At 31.6% G+C, this 21,383-nt stretch overlaps 1 protein-coding gene across 2 annotated transcripts; it reads left to right on the top strand.

The window, feature by feature from the left end:
• Window positions 1-11,691: 11,691 nt before the first annotated feature.
• LOC120081859 (transcription factor DIVARICATA-like) lies at window positions 11,692-13,831 on the top strand. Of its 2 annotated transcripts, none has more exons than XM_039037034.2 (2): window positions 11,692-12,908; window positions 13,123-13,831. In XM_039037034.2, the coding sequence occupies exons 1-2, from the start codon at window positions 12,514-12,516 to the stop codon at window positions 13,613-13,615; spliced, it is 888 nt and encodes a 295-aa protein (XP_038892962.1). In that variant the 5' UTR covers window positions 11,692-12,513; the 3' UTR covers window positions 13,616-13,831. The 2 variants fall into 2 exon arrangements, with proteins under 2 accessions (XP_038892962.1, XP_038892961.1); XM_039037033.2 differs by having other exon boundaries at window positions 11,730-12,908; window positions 13,090-13,831.
• The last annotated feature ends 7,552 nt before the right edge of the window (window positions 13,832-21,383 follow it).

The raw sequence follows: 21,383 nt of genomic DNA, 5'->3' as shown, positions 1-21,383 counted from the left end.
TTTGTAATGATACACATTGTTTTATAAATAAAAGAGCTGTTATTTCATTCTGGCATTTACTCATATCCAATAAACAAAGCTTCATGGTTATCTTATGTAAACTTAAGCATGTATATGTGATATACAAGTAGATCATGCCTTAAGTGATAACCTAAATAGGTCTGTATTATAAGGATTAAAATGGGATACCTGATCTTGGTGACACTACTGATAAGGCCCGCTTTGTAGAGGTTTGCAAGTGTTGTAAACTACTACAGATGGTATATCCTGACCATTCATGTGGAGACATGTGAGCGAGGGTTGATGACATGCAGAAATGCATGTCATCTTAGGCCTTTTATTTAGAATTATGAAGGCTGTTAAGTAGAATATGCGGCAATTATATTAGGAATTCATGAGAAAAGAAGTATGAGACGTTCAGCATCGAGAATCTCGACTAACCCATTATTATGCGTTTAATTGTCTATTTTTTGCTAATGCAGGAAGTGGACGCAAACGCGGAAGCCGGGCTACTGCATAGACGACCGCATGCGGAGAAACTCTCCATCGCAAAGGCGAACGCATATGATCAATACATGGGTGTTGCGGTGATCAACCGCATGCATCCATCGCATAAGAGTTGCGATCGTCAAGTGATTGCGGTCATAGTGTAGAGTTGAGGTAATCAAGCGATGCGGTCACTACACGATTGCAGCTACACGATAACGCATAATAGAGGGATCAATGCAAGGTTATTGGAATGAACGCATCAATGCATATCTCGGGAATATCAAAAGATGATGTTGACATTTCACCTACCACGCCATTAGTAGAAGAGACTCAGAAAAGGACCAACACACCGCTAATATCAAACTCAAAGTAGGTCCATTAATGCTGACGACAATCAAGCTCTATAAATAGAAGCCGCCAAGCATAATTTCAAGTTGTCTAAGTTTCGGCCTTCGGGCAGATCTTTGTGATCCAGACTAATGCGTGAGAAAAAAGCTTGAGAGTTCTTCAGCTCCTTCATCCATTCCGAGTGACGACCGGAGCCTTCACCGGAGTTAGATCTCAAGAGAGTCAGCTCCACCACCCTTCCATGGCACCACCAGCAGCCTTGACACACATCCGCTGGAAGCAGACATTGCTTCCAGCTGGTCTTTTCATTTTCTCTTCTTTTCTTATATTGTATTGTATTACATTTTGGATTAAGGAATTAATACATTATGTGTTCAATTCATTTCTATGTTTCCTTCGATTCCACCTCCATCTTTCTTTGCTTAGCATTTTTAACTTTCATTGCATCACTTAGTGAGATTGCTTGAATATCGCATACTTAGTCATGTGGATTAGAGATATGAAGCATGTAGGAACCACCGAGAGGTGTGCGTTGCGTGAGTGTGTGAGAAAACCTTATTTGCTTAGTGCGAAGCTGTAGCAACGTCTATCTATAGGTGAACGCAATGCTTGTCTATGAGTAAAGTCAACAGCAACCAACTGCTCGGGAGGGTAAGTGGTTGGACACATCAAGCAATGTAAGCTATTGTTCACTAGAGATAGGAATAATCTTGTGTCAGCCAAGTTTATGTGTTTACCTTGTCTTATGGATGCATCCATCACACCTTTAGAGCTACTCGAGAGAGAGTCTAAAGAAAGAACCTAAGACTTGAGAGAGCTAGGTTAGAATCGATGCTCAAGAGAGCTAGATTAGGTTTCAATAAGCAAGAATGGAGACTTAGGAATAAGCTCCATTTGCTATTACACAGCGTAGCACCCTACGGAGAGGACAATGGCTATGTCCAGGAAATAGGATATGGTGGCTGTATGCGGTCATCTCGACCCTTTTGCATACACATCGCATGCGTCTTGAATTAGGCTCTGGTGTGTGTAGCATGATCGCATAGGTTGCGTTGGCTGAGGTTGCCCTTACGGTCACTCTTAAAGGTTACGATGAAGACGTCTTCACATTTTATCTATTTTTCCATCCATTTACTACGCGTCAACAGTTGTCGTATCTCTACCTCTCATTCATACTTCTCATTGCGTTGTCTATTAGTTAGGATTAGGAGTAGTATTAGCATCAAAACCCCTCCATCATTCTTTTATTCAACCGCCGCATACACATTACCGCATACGTCTAGCTACAAGTCCCTGAGTTCGACCTCGGATCACCCGAGAAACTTGCATTCGCATTATACTTGGTGTGAGCGCAAGAAAACTTGTGATAGGAATGCATGGTCATCGCATACATTCGTTAACACATAGTTCATTCCAACGCATGACCACCGACGCATGATAATCAACGCATACATTAAGAACATGCATCGCATATTGTGCTCACTTAATTTTAGTCTCCAAGTCCTTAACGATTTGGCAATCTAATTTTTCGTCATCAGGGGTGTCCTATACAAAGAGTTTGTATAAGACCGGACCACGAGATGATTAGACTCTGTATATAACGTCGTTGATACTAGAGACTTACATCTCACCTAAACGACCATAGGTGACACGACCTCAATCCTGAGTGTTTTGGGAACTCCTACCTTTGAGGGTGGTCTTTTGATTAGTTTGGGTGAGAGTGGCCATGCCTACCTTTTTGGGGACTTTTCTGATCTGGCAACTGAGAACTCACTTACACAAGATGAAATTCACTCCTTCCACGAAGTAGGGGTAAGTAGATAGACTGCTCCCTTAAGGGCTTGAACATAGTGGCCATAGCTTCTCTTTGGAAGAGAAGACTCAATCATAGTAGGACTATGACTTACGTTCATTAAAGGATTCAGTGATACTTAAGGAGTTAGATGTAACTACAAGGGCATAACGGTTATTGGCCGAGCTATACTTACGAGCGATCTGTGAAGAGTTGTTGCACTGTTGATCGGTTAAGATGGACAGATAAGATATCTGTGGTAAGGAGAGTTCAGCTGTCGGTCTTTAGTGGAGTATCTGGCAGTTAACAGATGGTGGATCCCATGACTAAAGAGTTTAGTCAGTTATTTACATACCGTTGGAGCTTCGAGTTGCAGGTCCATAAGGTCCCTTGATAGCTCAGTGGATTCAAATTGAGGATCAGTTCTTGGTGTTGATTTGAAATGTTCAAATTGACAAAAGGTAATTCGATTATATATGATATGATCAGTATGGTGTATGAGATATATCAAGTGGAGGATTAATGTAAATGAGATTTACATTAAGTGCCATGGATAGAAAAAGAGTTCTGGTTTATATGTTTCATGAGATGAAATATTAAAACTATAGATTATAAATATATTATGGTAAGTTAGTTATCATTTATATTTATAATAATATTAATTATTGGATAATTATCTCTTTTTCTCTAATAACCAATTGAATGGGAGGTTATTGGTGGTTTCATGGTAATCGTGAGTTAAAAGAAAAAATGTTTTCCTAATTTTAGTAAGTTTGAGAAATTGTTGTTTTGAGATTTCCAATCTCAGAAAATACTCACGGAGAGTTGTCAAGTAAATTAAATTTACTAAGCGACAGCTTGGATGAGCAAAACGATTGTGGAGTGTTAGTAGGTGATAGACCTCAGCTAAGCGATTAGCTAAACGATCGCATAGCTTTTCCTAAACGATTGGCCATCAACCTATACGATAGGTTCTTCCATCTCCCACTTGCTCAATCGTTTAGATGATTATGGTTCCTTCCGTTTCTACCTCAAATCAAGTCCACATAGAGCCGACCCTCTGGATTCTCAAACCGAGAATACCAAGGTCTTTCTTGATGGTGTCATACTCAACTCGACACTGTTGAGTTTCTGTAGAGGCCGTTCATGGAGTTTGGGGTGTTCGTGACCTTGGCGATCGCTTAGTTCGAGTGTGCAATGTTCGTGCAGTGTAGAGATCATGTTGGACGAGCATTCGTGTATTGCAATGATCGAGCGTTCATGATCAAGGAACTTGAAGATGAGTCTGCAAAAGTGTGTTACTTTTGTCCTTGATCTTTTGTATAACATGCTATAATTTCTGTATTTTAGCATAAACATATGTTTCTGTTTGTGATTGTAATTGTGAAGTTTATATATGATTGTAATTTGGAATGATCCTTTCGCTGCTCATAGAAATCCTCGTATTCGATTTCCTTCATATTACTCTTCCAATTCAAGATCAATTTTGAAGGAGGAGCTGGAATCTATGCATGCAATCTAATTGCATGGGTTGTCTGGATCAAAACACTCATGCAAAATATTGGTTTTTTTGCTAAAGTTTCAAGGTTGAAAAATGGGTCTTCAACAGTCAAAACTAGTGACCTTTCTCCTTTCATTCCCTTAATTCTAGCTTGTTTTGAGTTCCACAACTCAATCTAAGGCTATTAAAGGATAGTAGGAAAGCTCTAGTGGTGGTTCACGACTAGTAGAAGGGAGAATTGCAGCTGAATTTCGTTGAAGAAAAAGATCTTCAAAGGTATATATGAAACCCTCTTTTCATTTGATGAGCATGTTGTTTTTAGAACTAAAATTAATGAATTAGAGTGCTTAATGATTCTATTTTCTTCCACTGCACGTTTATAGAAACTAACAAAATGATCATCTAAATTAGTTAGAAGACAGTTTATTAACTCCATGTGAATAATGTCTTGAAGTTAAAATGACCAAAAGATCTTTTACAGGAAAAGTCTTAGAGCTGAGGAACCTCTAAAACTCATCCATTCAAACCTTTGTGGTTCAATGAATGTGAAAGCTCAAGGAGGATATGAATATTTTGTTAACTTTGTTGATGATTATTCGAGATATGACTATATTTACATAATGAGTCACAAGTCTGAAACTCTTGAAAAGTTTAAAGAATTTAAGACAGAAGTAGAAAACTTATTAGGTAAAAGAATCAAAACACTTCGATCAGATCGAGATGGTGAGTATATGGATTTACAATTCTAGAACTATCTAGTAGACTATGGAATTCAATCTCAACTCACAGCACCTGGAACACCACAACAGAATGGTGTTGCAGAAAGGAGAAATCGAACTTTGTTGGACATGGTTCGTTCGATGATGAGTTATGCTCAGTTAACTCAATCCTTTTGAGGGTATGCAGTACAGGCTTTTGTATATATTTTAAACATGGTTCCTTCCAAAAGTGTTTCAGGAAGACCATATGAGTTATGGAGAGGAAGTAAAAGTAGTTTACGTTACTTCAGAATTTAGGAATACCCGGCACACGTGTTGGTGCAAAACCCTAAAAAGTTGGAATGACGTTCAAAATTATGCCTATTTATAGGATACCTTAAAGAAACAAAAGGTAGATTGTTTTATGATCCTCAAGAAGATAAAGTATTTGTATCGACAAATGCTACATTCTTGGAAGAATATCATATTAGGAATCATCAACCTCGCAGTAAACTAGTATTAAGTGAAATGACCAGAGAAACTACAGATAGATCAACAAAAGTTGTTGATCAAGCTAGTCTATTAATAACAGTTGTTGCCCATCACGTCCTTCTCAAGAGTTGAGATTGCCTCAACATAATGGAAGGGTTATTCATCAGCCTAATCGCTACATGGGTTTAACATAAACTCAGGTCTTCACACCTGATGATGGCCTAGAGGATCCATTGACCTTTAAACAGGTAATGGAAGATGTTGATAGGGAACAAGGGATAAAAGCCATGGACCTAGAAATGGAGTCAATGTACTTCAATTCTATCTGGGAACTTGTAGATCAAACAGATAGGATTAAACCTATTGGTTGAAAATGGATCTACAAAGAAAACAAGACCACACTAGCAAGTTGTAAACCTATAAAGCCAAACTCCTGGCAAAATATTTTTCCCAAAGGGAGGGGGTAAACTATGAAGAAACATTCTCTTCTGTTGCCATGATAAAATCTATAAGAATACTTTCTTCCATTGCCGCATATTATGACTATGAAATATGATAAATGGATGTCAAGACAACCTTTTTGAATGACCATCTTGATGAAAGTATTTTTCATGTCTCAACCAGAAGGGTTAATTGAATAAGGTCACAAGCACAAAGTTTGTAAGCTTAAAAGGTCCATTTATGGATTAAAACAAGTATCTAGATCCTAGAATATAAGGTTTGATACTGCAATCAAATCTTATGGCTTTGAATAAAATGTTGACCAACCTTGTGTTTACCAGAAGATAGTCAACAAAACTGTAGCTTTCTTGGTTCTTTATGTTGATGATATCTTGCTAATTGGGAATGGACAAGTTTCCTTCCTGACGTAAATAGATGTCTAGCATCACAATTCCAAATGAAAGACTTAGGAAATGCTCAATAAGTTTTTGGAATCCAAATTATTTGGAATCAAAAGAATAGAACCCTAGTGCTATCTCAAGCATCTTATATTGACAAGATGTTGTCAAGGTATAATATGCAAAATTCCAAAAAGGGTATGTTACCTTTTAGACATAGAATTAATTTGTCGAAGGAACAGTGTCCTAAGAGGCCTCAAGAAGTTGGGGGAATGAAAAGAATTCCATATGCATCAGTAGTAGGGAGCCTGATGTATGCAATTTTGTGTACACGTTCTGACATATGTTTTACAGTTAGAATTGTCAAAAGGTTCTAGTCTAACCCTGGACACAGTCATTGGACTACTATCAAGAACATCCTCAAGTATCTTTAGAGAACGAGGGACTATGTGCTCTTGTATAGGCATAAGAATTTGATCCTTACGAGATACACTGATTCTAATTTTTAGACTGATGTAGATTCTAGGAAATCTATTTCAGGATCAGTTTTTACTCTTAGCAGAGAAGCTATAGTGCAGAGAAACATCAAACAGAGTTGTATCGCTGACTCCACGATGGAAGCTGAATATGTAGCTGCATGTGAAGCAACTAAAGAAGCAGTGTGGCTATGCAAGTTCCTGATAGATGTGGAAGTAGTTCCAAATATGTATCTGCCTATCACCTTGTATTGTGATTGTTGGGATTGGTGTTCTAATTCTCCCAGAGTTTCGTTGTTTTGTAAAGATACACATTGTTCAATGAATAAAATAAGTGTTGTTTAATTCTGACATTTACTCATATCCAATAAACAAAGCTCCTTGGTTATCTTATGTGAACTTAAGCATGTATATGTGATATACAAGTGGATCATGCCTTAAGTGATAACCTAAATAGGTCTGTAGTATAAGGATTAAGGTGAGATACTTGATCCTGGTGACACTACGGATGGTAGATCCTGACTATTCATGTAGAGACATGGAGCGGGGGTGTCCTATACAAAGAGTTTGTATAAGACCTGAACCATGAAATTACTAGACTCTGTATATAACGTCGTTGATACTAGAGACTTGCATCTCACCTAAACAACCATACGTGACACGACCTCAATTCTGAGTGTTTTCGGAACTCCTGCCTTTTAGGGCGGTCCTTTGATTAGTATGGGTGAAAGTGTCAAGATTTCCAACTCAACATACCTATCTTTTTGGGGATTTGTCTAATCTGGGAGCTGGGAACTTAATCCACAAGATGGAATTCACTCTTTTCTATTAGCAGGGATAAGTAGAGAGATTGCTCTCTTAAGGGCTGATTCCGGGGCTTGAACATAATGGCCACAACTTCTCTTTGGAAGAGAGGACTCAGTCATAGTAGAACTATGACTTATGTTCATTAGAAGGATCAGTGGTACTTAAGGAGATAGATGTAACTACAGGGGCATAACGGTTATTGGCCCAGTTGTACTTACGAGTGATCTGTGAAGGGTTGTCGCACTGCTCATTGGTTAAGATGAACACATAATATATCCATGGTAAGGAGAGTTCAGCTGTCGGTCTTTAGTGGAGTGCCTAGTAGTTAACGAATGGTGGATCCCATGACTAAAGAGTTTAGTTAGTTATTCACGTACCGTTGGAGCTTCGAGCTACAGGTCCATAAGGTCCCCTTGGTAGCTCAATGGATTCAGTTGAGGATCAGTTCTTGGTGTTGATTTGAAATGTTCAAATTGAACAGAGGTATTTTGATTATATATGATATAATCGATATGATGTATGAGATACATCTAGTGGAGGATTGATGTAAATGAGATTTACATTAAGTACCATGAAATAGAAAAAGAACTATGGTTTATATGTTTCATGAGATGAAATATTAAAACAGTAGGTTATAAATATAGTATGATAAGTTGGTTATCATTTATATTTATAATAATATTAATTATTGGATAATTAATTCTTTTTCTTTTAATAACCAAGTTAGTGGGTGGTTATTGGATTCATGGTAACCGTGAGTTTAAAGTGAAAATGGTTTTCCTATTTTGAAAAGAAGTTTTACAAAGAGATTGAAAAAACGATTGAAAAAGTTTTTGAAATTTTTCTCTCGGCGCAAAGGATCTCATGGTAATCGTCAAGTAAATACAAATTTACTAAATGATGGTTGGGCGAGCTAAACGATTGTGCAGTGTTTACTAAACGATCTGATAGTTTTGCTAGATGATTGCTTGCTCTAAATAAACGATCGTGTAGAGTCTGTAGGTGAAAGACCGAGCTAAACGATGAGTTAAATGATCGCATAGCTTTTGCTAAACGATCGCTTAGCTTTATCTAAACGATTGGGTATCGACCTATAAGATAGGTCTCTGCCATCTCCCACTTGCCCAGTCGTGTATGCGATCGGTGTTTCCTTCTTCATCTGCCTTATACTAAGTTCGAACAGAGCCCACCCTCTGGATTCTCACACTGAGAATACCAAGGTAGCCTTGTTGGTGGTGTCAGACTCAACTCGACACCGTCGAGGTTTTCTGGAGGTCGTTCGTGTTGCTGAGAAGTTCGTGACCGAGGAGATCGTTGAGGACGAGCATGAAGTGTTCGTGCTGTGTTCGTTGTGGTGTTTCGATTGTGTAGATCGAGCATTCGAGGTTGTTGATTATTCGAGCAGTTGCGCAACGGAGCGTAGAAACGTATCTGCAAATGTTCATAGGGTTCTCCCTTTCTGCATTTATAGTTATTCATGCTGTAATTTCTATATGAATTGTATAACCGTTTGTTTGAAGTCGACTGTAAATGCATTGTTCATTCATGATTGTGATTTGGAATTATCTTTCTTCTGCTGCTCATGAAAATCTCGAATCCGATTTCCTTCAGCGATAACAGTGGAGTAGCTGCTAATTTAAAGGAACCGAGAAGCCACAAGTGCAAAAAACACATCGAAAGAAAGTACCATCTCATCAGAAAGATAGTACACCAAGGAGACGTGATATTCATGAAGATAGCCTCAGAAGATAATTTTGCTAATCCATTTACGAAGGCCCTCTTGGCTAAAGTGTTCGAGGACCACCTGGTCGGACTAGTTTCAAATTCATAAAAAATGTTCAAATTCAAAATTAGGATTTTGGATTTGAAGTGTTCAAATTCAATTTAGGGTTTGATTGATTATATTCGATATAATTAAACATTTAATTTATTAAAATTAAATGTAATCGGAGAGATTAAAATATTGATTAACATGAATAGAATTCATGTTTAAATTTAGGTGTTTAATTAATTTAATATTTGATATTAAATTATTAATAAATTAATTAATTAAATTTATTTAATTAATTATTTAAATAAAACATTTTTCAAATTTTTAAAATTCTAAATTCAGTTTAGAATTTAACTAACTTTAATTTTGTGAAATTAAATTTAAGTTTTTTGAAAAATGAAATTTGAAAATAGGAAATTCCACCTTAGTGAAATTTTCAAATCTTTTTCAAGTTTGGAGTGGATACCTCCAAATCAAACACCTAGCCCACTTAGGTTCAACACTTTGACGTGTCAATGAGCCGAACCTCATTAATTTGCATGATTTTCATAGATAAATTGATGAAATTTCGCAATGTGAAGACTTCATGCAATCTAAATTCCAGATTTTTGCATTTTCACTCCAAAAACACTCCTTCCCAATTCAGTTACCCTTAATTCAGTGTTTCCACCACACAATTAAAGTTAGCAGATAGTAGAGAAGATCATTGTGGTGGTCTACTAGTTTTTTGGAGAACCACTTCGTGGAGAGGAGTTGGAATTGCTGAGATTCATCAAAGGTATAACATGTTGAAACTCTCTTCTTTGTAAATAGTTTTCATGCATGCTTTTAGTCTCAAATTACCCTTAATTGATTCTGATTGTTTCTGCATTTTGCATTATTACTCTATTATTTTTTAGTCTTTTTTTTGCCGATGTGTGGAAGGGGAGAATTGAACATCTAACCTTAAAATCGATGCTAAACTTTACATCAATCGAGCCATGCTCATATTGGTGCATAGTTTAGCCCATAACCATTAAAAATAATTAAAACTAATCATTTTAATTTTTGTGGCCATTATTTTTTTTAAGAAAAAAACATACAAACCCAATGACCAACTACTCTCTAACTGCCACATTAATTAAGAATAAGGTTAGCAAACTATTTGAAAAAACATCATTCCAAATCGAGAAACATCTTAAAAAGGATGTCAAAGCTATAATAATATGGAATGTGTCATTCTTTGTTGATTATGTGATTTTGACAATGTACTTTAACATGCTCATGTAAACATATATTATCAATAGACATGCATAAACAACAACAATGCTTTGAATTTATACTTTGATTGCTTCTGATCATGGTAGTAAATTTTCGTCAACATCTCCATACTTTTATAGATTTGATATTGACATGAGAGTGAATCAACATTTTCATTATATCATAAAAAAATAAAAAAAACTAAAAATAAGTAAAAAAAATGTAACTAATAATCTTTTATCTTGTTTAAAAGACATAAAATGTTTATTTATTAATTTAAATATATTTTTAGAAAATTTTGTTTTCATTATTTTTTAAAAAATATTCATCGATACTTTTATAGATATTTTCGTACAATTGAGACTTCGATATTTTAATCATTGCTTCTGACAAATAGTTATAATGTAAAAAAAAAAAAAGAGGATTAAGGTTTATAGTAATATAACATTTTGCAATAAGTAAGACATGGATGGATAGCTTCCTCATCTTTATATATTTCTGCTTCTAACATGATCTATATACTTTGATACTCATTCCATTTTTATTTAATTTATAGAAACAAAATTTGAAAAGGTTAGATGAAGTTAACAATAAGAATTAATTATTTTACGTTAAAGTATACCAAACACCGTTAAATTTTGGAGTTTGTTTTAATTATGCTCTTAGATTTTGAAAATTTTTGTTTTTTCCCGACTTAAAAATTTTTACCACAAAATTCAATTAAAATTTTTATTTTTTGTTAAAATAATATCAAATTTAACATAACAATAAAAGTGTAAAAATTAAAAGACATATATGACATCTTTTATAACATAATTCATGTCAATTGACATGACAGTGGGTAGTGACTATGTACAAAAATTAATTAGATCAATAAATTAAATGGTATATATATTTTTAAATGGTAACTTTATCTTTTATATAGTTATTTATTTTTTTTCACAACATACTATCAATTCTCATTTTTCATAATGTTAAAAGTGAGTTTAGTTTTATGGTAATTAACATGTACTCATTTTCTCAAGGTAGAAGTTTGATCTCCCAACTCGATCGTACTAAAAAATTTATCTCTTTTGTTTTAATAATTTTTTAAAGCTAAAAAATACTTAAAGAAATAGAATTTTTTAAGAATATGATTTAAAGTTAATTTTAAGATTTATTAAAATAGAATAAATTCTAAAATAAAGACCAAAAATCAAATTTCAACTAAAATAATCATTATAATAATAGCAAAGAATTGGAATGACAAAGATAAGCATTAAACTCCAAATCTTATTATCAATCAATACACCCAAAAAAAAAAAAAAAAAAAAAAAACTTCTTCGATTCCCAAAGAAAGTGAAACATCCTTCATCCACTGAACGAAAGCTCATCTTCTTCAATCTTCATCACTGTACTCAAATTTCCACCATGTGAGTACACACAAAGAACTTCATCTTTTACCTTACCTTTCGGCTCCAACTTGTTCTTTCCCTTTCCTCTCTCTCTCTCTACTCTCAAATCAAACAACAATCGAATTATTTCCCGCCTTTACATCACCTCCTTTTTTTTTTCTATTCTCGAATCCCCTTCGTCATCTTCTTCCACTGCATTTTTCTATTCACTTTCTTACTTCAATTTGCTTGGTGGGTTTCAATCTCTGTGTTGAAATTCACCCGATTTCCCATTAAACAAATGGGGGAAAAGGAAAAAGAAAAGAAAAAAAACCTAATAATCAGTGAGCTCATGGGGATGATTTAGTTGTTTTTTTTTCTTTTTCCCCCATGATTCTTTTCGATTCTGAAAAGTGGGTTGCTCTTCTTTTTTTTTTAAGATTCTTTAGCCATTTGTGAAAGGAGATTCTTGATTCCCTTGTATTGATTCCGATTTAAACGCCTCCTTTTTGAAAATCGCCCAAAAAAGCTTCAATGTCTCTTGGCCTTTAGCCTCTGTATCCGTCCCCTTCTCTTCCCTTTCCCCTTTCTTTTGACTTCAAAATCAAAACCCCTTTTCGAAATGGACTTATAAATGAGCTCTTAAGCCACACCCTTCACAAAAATTAGTTTCTCATAGCCACAACTAATGGAAACTCTGTATCCATCTTCACATCTCTCGAGCTCTTCCTGGTTTGTGCTTGATAATCCAAGTACAAAGTGGACTAAGGAAGAGAACAAGATGTTTGAGAGGGCTCTTGCTATATATGATAAAGAAACACCTGATAGATGGTTCAAAGTAGCTGCAATGATCCCTGGAAAAACTGTGGGGGATGTGATTAAGCAATATAGAGAGCTTGAAGAAGATGTTTGTGAAATAGAAGCTGGGAGATTCCCAATCCCAGGTTATGATTTTGCGTCTTCTTTTTCATTTGAGTTTGTTGATGATCGAAATTTCGATGTGTATAGAAGGAAATCTTCTGTTGGTAGGGGCTCTGATCATGAAAGGAAGAAAGGAGTTCCATGGACAGAGGAAGAACACAAGTAAGTTTTCATTTGTGGACTTTTCTGATATCATATTTTATTGTTTGGATTGATGGGTAGGTTTGGTTTTCTGCATACTGAAGCCTTAAGCAAAACATTGTAACTTGATCATGGTGTTTTTGAAGTGGTTGTTTTGTTTTATTGTCTTGTTTGTGAATCTGTTTTGTTGTTATATGACAAGGGTGTTCCTGCAATGGAAATTATTTATCTATAGGCAATTTCTAAGGGGACTTTTGAAGTATGGAAAAGGTGATTGGAGAAACATCTCAAGAAACTTCGTGAACTCCAAGACTCCTACTCAAGTGGCAAGCCATGCTCAAAAATACTTCATGAGGCAGCTTTCAGGAGGCAAAGACAAGAGAAGGCCAAGCATCCATGATATCACTACTGTTAATCTCACAGAGGCCACAGCATCAGAGAATGAGAAGTTATCTTCAATGGATCAGCTTTCCAAGCTTCCTTCACTGCAGAAGGCATCCTGCTATCAAAAGCTTTTGTTCGATTGGAACCAATCCAGCGATGGGGGGCTGCTTGGTTTAGGATCTAATTTTGGTGATCATCTTGTGTCGTTCCCATCTGGGATTGCTGCAAATGGAATAAAGAATGAGCAAGATCAAGAACTGAACAATGCATATTATGGAACTTACACCAAACCTCACAAATCCATATTTCAATTTGAACCCTCAAGACATCAAATTTACGGATGAGGCGGATAGATGTTCGTGTTCATTGCTCGGTTTTTAAAAACGCCATGTCCAATAAGGTTCTATAGACTCTTAAATGTCAATACCTTTTCTTTTCTGATGTTGTGTTTATGAAGATCAAAAGATTCATATATCTGTCCTTTATCATCAAAGACATATGTGTGCCATATGAAATCAAAATAGAAAAAAAAAAAAAAAAAACTTGCATTTGTCCTTGGATTTCCTGTTGTACTGGAGACCTTCTACTGTTTGAAACTTGAACACTTGCTATAACCATAGATTACATCTTTTACACACAAAATGACACGACGACCGGGGAAATCCCTCCCGAACACAACACAAATGGTAAAGCCTCAAACATTGTTAGTCTAATGTTGATGTTTTTGGGTTATGTTTTAGTCTTGGTTGATGTTCATATGATGAAGTAGACTGCATTACAACCTGCTGGTTTGAGAGCAGCAGAAAACAAATGGTTTTATTTTTCTTTGAGGGGAGGAAGATCTAGAGAAAAAGACTGATGATGAGTTAGAAGAATGTTGAGTTAGATATTTTGAAGGTGATTTGATTTATTTGCACTTTACTCTATGGTGGTGGTTTTGGTTTTGTTAAATAGATGGTGATATGATAGTTGCATACTAGAGGCCATGTCAGGAAGTGATGTGGCCAAACTTGCTGACTCATGAAGCACTTTGAAGAGCAGCCATTTTTGTTTGCTTCTTAATTATTTATATATGTATGTATGTATGTTTGTGAAGGCAATATAGGCAAGTTGACTGAGTCTGATCAAATCACTTAGTTGGAGCTGAGTTTGAATCCCACTTGATTTTAAAGCATAATAAGCTGCATAGTTGCATGCATTTTTTTGGCCACCAATCAATTTTTTGGTTGATTTACAAGTTTAGCTCTAAACTTTTGTCATATTAGTCTTTAAATTGTAGAAAATGTTTTTAAATTTACAATTTTCTAAATATATTTCAATGAATAAAACACCATACAATTTTAAAGCTTGATCCTTTGATCTCTTAATCTATAATAATTGAACTCAAAAAGGGAAAAAAAATCAACTTTCAATTTTGTGTCTAATATATTTTTTATATGTTTGACATTCTTAAAAGTTAATGTATTTATTAAGTATAAAATTGGTTTTTTTTTTTTTTTTTTTTTTTTTTTTTTTTTTTAAAATAATATATACATGAATTTAGACAATTGTCGAAGTAGATAAATACTTTTAAATGCAAAAAAGAAAGAAGGGATTAGGAAGTGCACTTGTACATAGTTGAGATGAACTTAGTAACCTCATCATATTCGAACTTTTTTATGTAAAATTGAGAGTTTAGATAGACATGTTTGTTTAGGAATTATAAAATTGAAAGATTATAGGTTTTATTTGTAATTTACTCTATTTTTTAAATTATTAATCACATCCAATCCAATTTTAAATTTTTCTAAATGTTTTATTTTAAGTGCCAAAATTTGAATGAATCTTCAAATTTTTAACTTTCTATTTACGTTCGTAAACATTACATAAAACCTACAATCATGATATTAAATTTTTGTTAACATATCGACGTTTTCACATTTTCCCTATTTAACATTAACACGAGAGTTAAATCAACATTTCTATTATAGAATAAAAAAATCAATAAAACATAAAAAAAAAAAAAAAAACAATAACAAAAAATTGTCATTAATGTTTATTTATTAATTTAAATAATTTCTTTGAATTTATTACATCAATATTTTAATCACCAACATAACTCAGCATATATACATCAATTATTATCTCAATAGTCAGATGACACGATTCTTAACATATTTAAAAATTTATGGATTAAAACGAATCAATTATTAAAGGTGTGAACAAAAATAGGTTTAAATTTTCCTTTTTTCATTTTTTTTTTAGATCCACCAACCCAAAATGCTAATTGTGGGTGGCACAGTAGGTAGCATCAGCAAGGTTGCTTGCTTTACCTATTTATAAAAGCATCTTTCTTTGTTGTTAAATCCTTTTTTATTTTTATTTTTATTTTTAGACATCTTTTATAAAGGCCAAAGCTGCCTTCTGATTTCCTCCACATTTCTTTGTCTCTTTGACATAAAAAAACTTTAAATTACTGCTAAAAAAGAGGTTCCATCATACTCTAAATCGCTAATAAATGCGAAAGTTAATGTCACATATGATAACGATTTGGCAAAAAAATTAAAAATTAAGGAGTAAACTACTTGTTAAAATAGGAAATACATGCTATGGTTCCAATTACAGGAAACTAATTAGCATATATCTCATATTCTCTAATTTCAAAATAAGGCTGTTTAGCAAAATTAGTTTAATGGTAAATAATTAAAAGTGTTCCATTACAAACCATTTTAATATTTGATTATTTTAAATGATAAGATTGTTGAAAATATTTACAAATATAGCAAGATATCAATCTATCTATGATAGACTGCAATAGTCTATTACTTGTGTCTATCACGATATAGATAGATAAAATAATAGTCTATCGCGGTATACCACAATTAGACAATAAAATTTTGCTATATCATGCAATTATTTTCTTTTAAAAAAACCCTCGATTTTATATTGAGGATTTAATTTGAAAGTACTAAAATGAAACATAAGTACTTTTTATCTATTTAAAAAATACTTTAGGGGTGCTTGGAAGATGAGTTGGTTATTATAGTTTGTAGATTATAATAATATATGTTTGGAGTGTGACACTATAACAAAGAGAGATTTAAAATAAATACGGTAGATAATTCTAAGTTATAAAATAGTTGTAAATATTACTATTATATTTGAAGTCCCAAATATGGAGTGGACTACCGAACATCCCCTTTTAAGTTATTCTCAAGCATGATAAATTTTGAAGGGAGATTTTCAAAAATAGAAAAATAATGGAAACTATTTATGCAAAACAACAAAATTTTAATTTTCTTTTATAGAGGTTGATAGAACTATCAATATTTATCAGTAATAGAAATGGATAGAAATCTATCACAGATAACTGATAGAAATGTCTATTAATGTTTTTTTTGCTATTTCAATAAATAGTTTAGTATTTTTCTATATGTAAAAATTTCTCAATTTTGAATCCGACATATATTTTTTAATGCACAAAACACCCCAAACATGATTTTAATTTAATGCCTTTGAAACTACTATTAGATATAAATTTTTTGTTTTTATACTTAAGATTTTAAAAAATAATCATCATGTTCTTTCGATGATTTTTCTTATTTAAAGTCCAACAATATGTGAAAATGAAGTATTTAAATATGATATATGTTTTAACTAGTTGAGTCGTAGGAGTGTTAAAAAAATTCGATGATCCGAAAAAATCGATGAACCTAACCCAACCTGTACAGTTTGGGTTGGGTTATCAATTTATTTGGGTTGGATTGAGTTTAAATGAAAATTTTATGGGTTGGGTTGGTTCGAGAGTTCACCTAATATAACCCAAACCAACCTGAATTTATTATTACCTTTAAAATATATTTTTTTTTGTTACTTATAACACAATTATTTATACATATATTGATTTTAATTTTATTTAATTTCAATATTTTTTTAATAATGTATTCTTCCATAACTCTTAAAAGTAGTTTCTTTGCATTTTAGAAAGAAAATTTTCACTATTTAGATTGAAATTGAGTTGTTAATCTTAATTCAATATATGGAAATAATTAAATAAGTTTTTACATATTTACGTTGTGCTTCTTTTTAGAACAAAATTTTAAATAAATAACCCGATTAACCCGAACCAACCCAACCCAAATATTTTATGATTGGGTTAAGTTGGGTTCATTTTTTAATAAGAGTTATTTGGGTTGAAGAAATTTATAATCCGAACAATTGGGTTGGATCTAAAAAGTCTTTCAATCCAACTCAACCCATGAACACCCTATTGAGTCGTATAAGTTAAATACTATTTTCTTAGATAATATATATATATTTTAATTACATTATTGAAATGTTAGTCAAATGTATATATAAATATTAAAAATATAATTTAATAGTAATATTTAGATGTTTCTAGAGAGATTTCTGGTGTATTATGCTGAATTTTCAAATCATATTAATGTAATGATTAAGCTGAGTTATCCAAATATTCTTTAAAAAATGGAGAAGGGGAATAGTGAAAGCCAGCAAAGGGCAGGGATAAAGATGAAACACTATATAATTAAAAAAAAAAAAAAAAATTTGAGCAAATCCACAAAATGTCAAATGAAATAAAGAAACCATAAAATATTAATCATAATATATATGCTATTTTAATTACTGTTTAATTTGATGCTTACCATTGTGAAAAAAGTTTTTGGACCCATTATATGTAACACTTTTGAACATTTTGTTCTTTTTTTTCAACCACATACAAAGAATTTTTATTTTCCTCCAAAGTTAAATGAGCAGCATGAATATTCTTTATTTACTTTTGAGTGGTTAATGAAATAATTATCAACTTTTAAAATTCCTTTTCCTTCTCATTATTTTTGTGCCAACATCACCACCCTTTGCTTTTTTTCTTTTTTCTTTTTTTCTTTTCCTTCTTTTCTCTTTTTCTTTGTGAGAGGTCTTCAATTTACTGGTCGATAGAGCCTGTTTGATAGACAATCTAAAAATAAGAATTTAGTAAAAATAAAGTTGTATTTCATATTTTTAGATATATATTTGGTGGCAGATTGAAGAATTGGATTTTAATTTAAATGTGTTAATAATATATTTATAAACCATAAAACTCATTGTATTTATCCACATAATTGTGGAATATAAACTATTATTAATTAATTTATGAACATGTTTTAATATATTTTTTTGTGTGTAATTATTTTTTTTGTAATATTATATAATTTATAATAAATTACATAATACATATTTTAGTTTAAAAATAAACTAAATTTATAATATGAAATACTATATTTTTAATAATTTTTTAATCTTATTTTAATATAATTATGCATTTTAAAATTTAAAATTCAAAATCGGAATACACTGACAACATAAAACTATCACACTAATTTGAATCACAAGATTTGACCGATTGCAAGTCGAATTTAAGAAAACATAAAATAAAATCTAGACTGCTAACCAAATATGTCGTGAATGTTTCAATTTGCATTCTATGCATGGCCTACCTTCCATTGATTTTAGTTAGAGAAAAAAAAAAAGAAAAAAGAAATTGATTCTTTAAATTTGTTATTACCATATATTAACCATTCTAATCCTCCTTTTCGGCTTTTAGATTTGGTTAATGTTGGGTAGATCGTGTGCCCTTTGGGCTTTGTTTTGAGTTAATAATATTTAGTTTACCTTTTTTTTTTTTGGGTTTTTTTAAACCATTCTAATCCACTTTTTTCTCATCTATCATATCATATTCTCTCTATGAATTGGTTCTCTATATTAAAAAAAATGAAGATAAGCTGATGAAGGGGATAAATATGTCCTATGCATGAAGCTGAAAGATGTCATGCTTTGTAGCACTAAAAAAAGACACTAAAAACCAATATAACTTTATTATCATTTATCATTAACTTTCTATTCTCTTCAATATTGTTTAGTTTTAAATAATAACATTTAAAGAGAAGATAGATAAATCTAGAAAAAGCAATGGATTTTCAACTAATAATAGTTGCTTAAGTTGAGAGAAATAGTAAAATTGTTTTTTTTATAATAATTTGGAAAAAAAAAAGTTGAATAGATGCCTTGTCTACTCATGAACTTTCGACTTTATCGAATTCAATTTTAAATTTATATCAATATTACATATATATATTTTTTTTTATATTCATCGACTTAATTTCAATCCGTTCGTCAAAAAGTTGAAATTTGTGACTTCAAATAATGTTAAACTACAAATTTAAGTTTGATTAATTGGAAAGACAATTTAAAGATGAGCTAATTTATTGAAGTTTTATTTGTTTAGTTTTCTTTTTCTTAAACAAACATTTTGTAGAATATGTAACATTAGATCAACCACTCATATTATAGTATTTTGAAATCTTGACTAAACTTCAAGAAAAACATAGACTCATTCAAACGATTTTGTTTTAAATATAGAAAAATAAATCAAAATATTTATAAAATATAATAAAATTCAATGATATTTTGTATAAATAGTTTCTCTGAAAATTTTGCTATTTTGTATAAATAATTTCTCTAAAAATTCTTCTATTATTTATTTATTTATTTAAGAAACTATACTTAGTTAATTTTAGAGAGAGGAAAAAAAGTATCAACATATTTAATAAATATTCCACTGTACAAAATATCAAATCTGGACAAGAAAAAAAAATCTATAAGGAATTGGTTTGTTTAATATATGAATTGGATTTTATTTCATATATATATTTTTTGCTTGCGTGGACATTTTTAAATATAACAAAAAATAGCCAAACTTACTTACAAATATTATAAAATATTACTATCATAGACACTAATAAACATTGATAGATACCGATCTATCAAAGTCACCGATATTTAAAATTATTTCCATATGTTTTGTCATTTAAAATCGTTATCATGTATATAATTAGATTTATTTCAAAGCAAACACAATAGCATATGAAAATGACTTTATGCACTTTTATCTTTAAACTTTATTACATCATAAAATTTTCTTTTGGTTCATTTCTTTTTTTTTTTTTCCTGCCCTTTTATCTTTTACTAGACAAAAGGTTCCTCCTTTAAGTAAAGGGGATATTATTCTAATGGCATTTTGAAATCTTAAACAAATTTTTTAATTAAAATAGGGTTTAGTATTCAAATATTTCAAAATTTACTGGATTCAAAAGTTTTAGAACTAAAATGAAATAAATTTGGAAGTATAAAGATTCTAGTAGTTCAAGAGCTTAGTATCGAAAGTACAATAATTTTAAAAATTAAAAGTTGAAAATGAAAATTTCACAGATTATTTTGCTGCTTGTTTTTTTTTTTCTTTAAAAATATAAGAAAATAATAAAATAGAGAAAAAAAATGATATACAGTGTTTTATAAAAAGTAGTTTTTCCTCTTTAACATTTTGAGGGACACAAAAAAAAAAGTTTGTTTGGATGATTTTAAAAGCTAGATTTTAATTTCTATAGTTTTGATAGTCTTTATGGTTGGATAAAATTCTCATTTAAAAAAAAAATAGGCTTAATTTTGGGCAATAACTTTCCATTGGCATTTGCATCTACATGATTCAAAATAATTCAACTAGTTTGATCCTATCAAAACAAAAAGAAACTCTGAAATATATGTTTATGAACATGATTTTTAGAAATAACTAAATATATCGAGTACGTGTATAAGACAAAATTTATAATAGGTGGAATACATATTTCAATATTCAAATATTACTACCGATGGAATCCACAACAATTATATGTGGAATCTATAACGATTATACATATAAAAGTATATATATTATATATATATATATATGTGTGTGTGTTAGAAGAATATAAATGAACTTGTGAACTAAAAATGTGTATAATCGACTAGTTGGAAAAAAAAAAGAAAGTTGTATCTATTATATATATATTACAAAAATAGGTGTCTAATACTTAGTGTCGTAAAAGTTGTTTGTCAATCACTCTTCATTATTCATGTTTGGTGTACCACAACCTAATTACCAAATGACCTAGGAATTTACACATTGATGTGAAATTTCTATAAACTTCATAATTTTTCTTAATTATTTTATTTTAATTATTTATTTTAATATTATATGATATGAACCGTTTAGACATCAAATTATTATTTATATATTTTTTTTAATAAATTTGATGT

This window comes from Benincasa hispida, chromosome 7 (assembly GCF_027475165.1).
Source record: "Benincasa hispida cultivar pf3 chromosome 7, pf3_genome.v1.1, whole genome shotgun sequence".
Lineage (NCBI taxonomy): Eukaryota > Viridiplantae > Streptophyta > Magnoliopsida > Cucurbitales > Cucurbitaceae > Benincasa > Benincasa hispida.
This window is presented reverse-complemented; position numbering and strand designations above follow the sequence as displayed.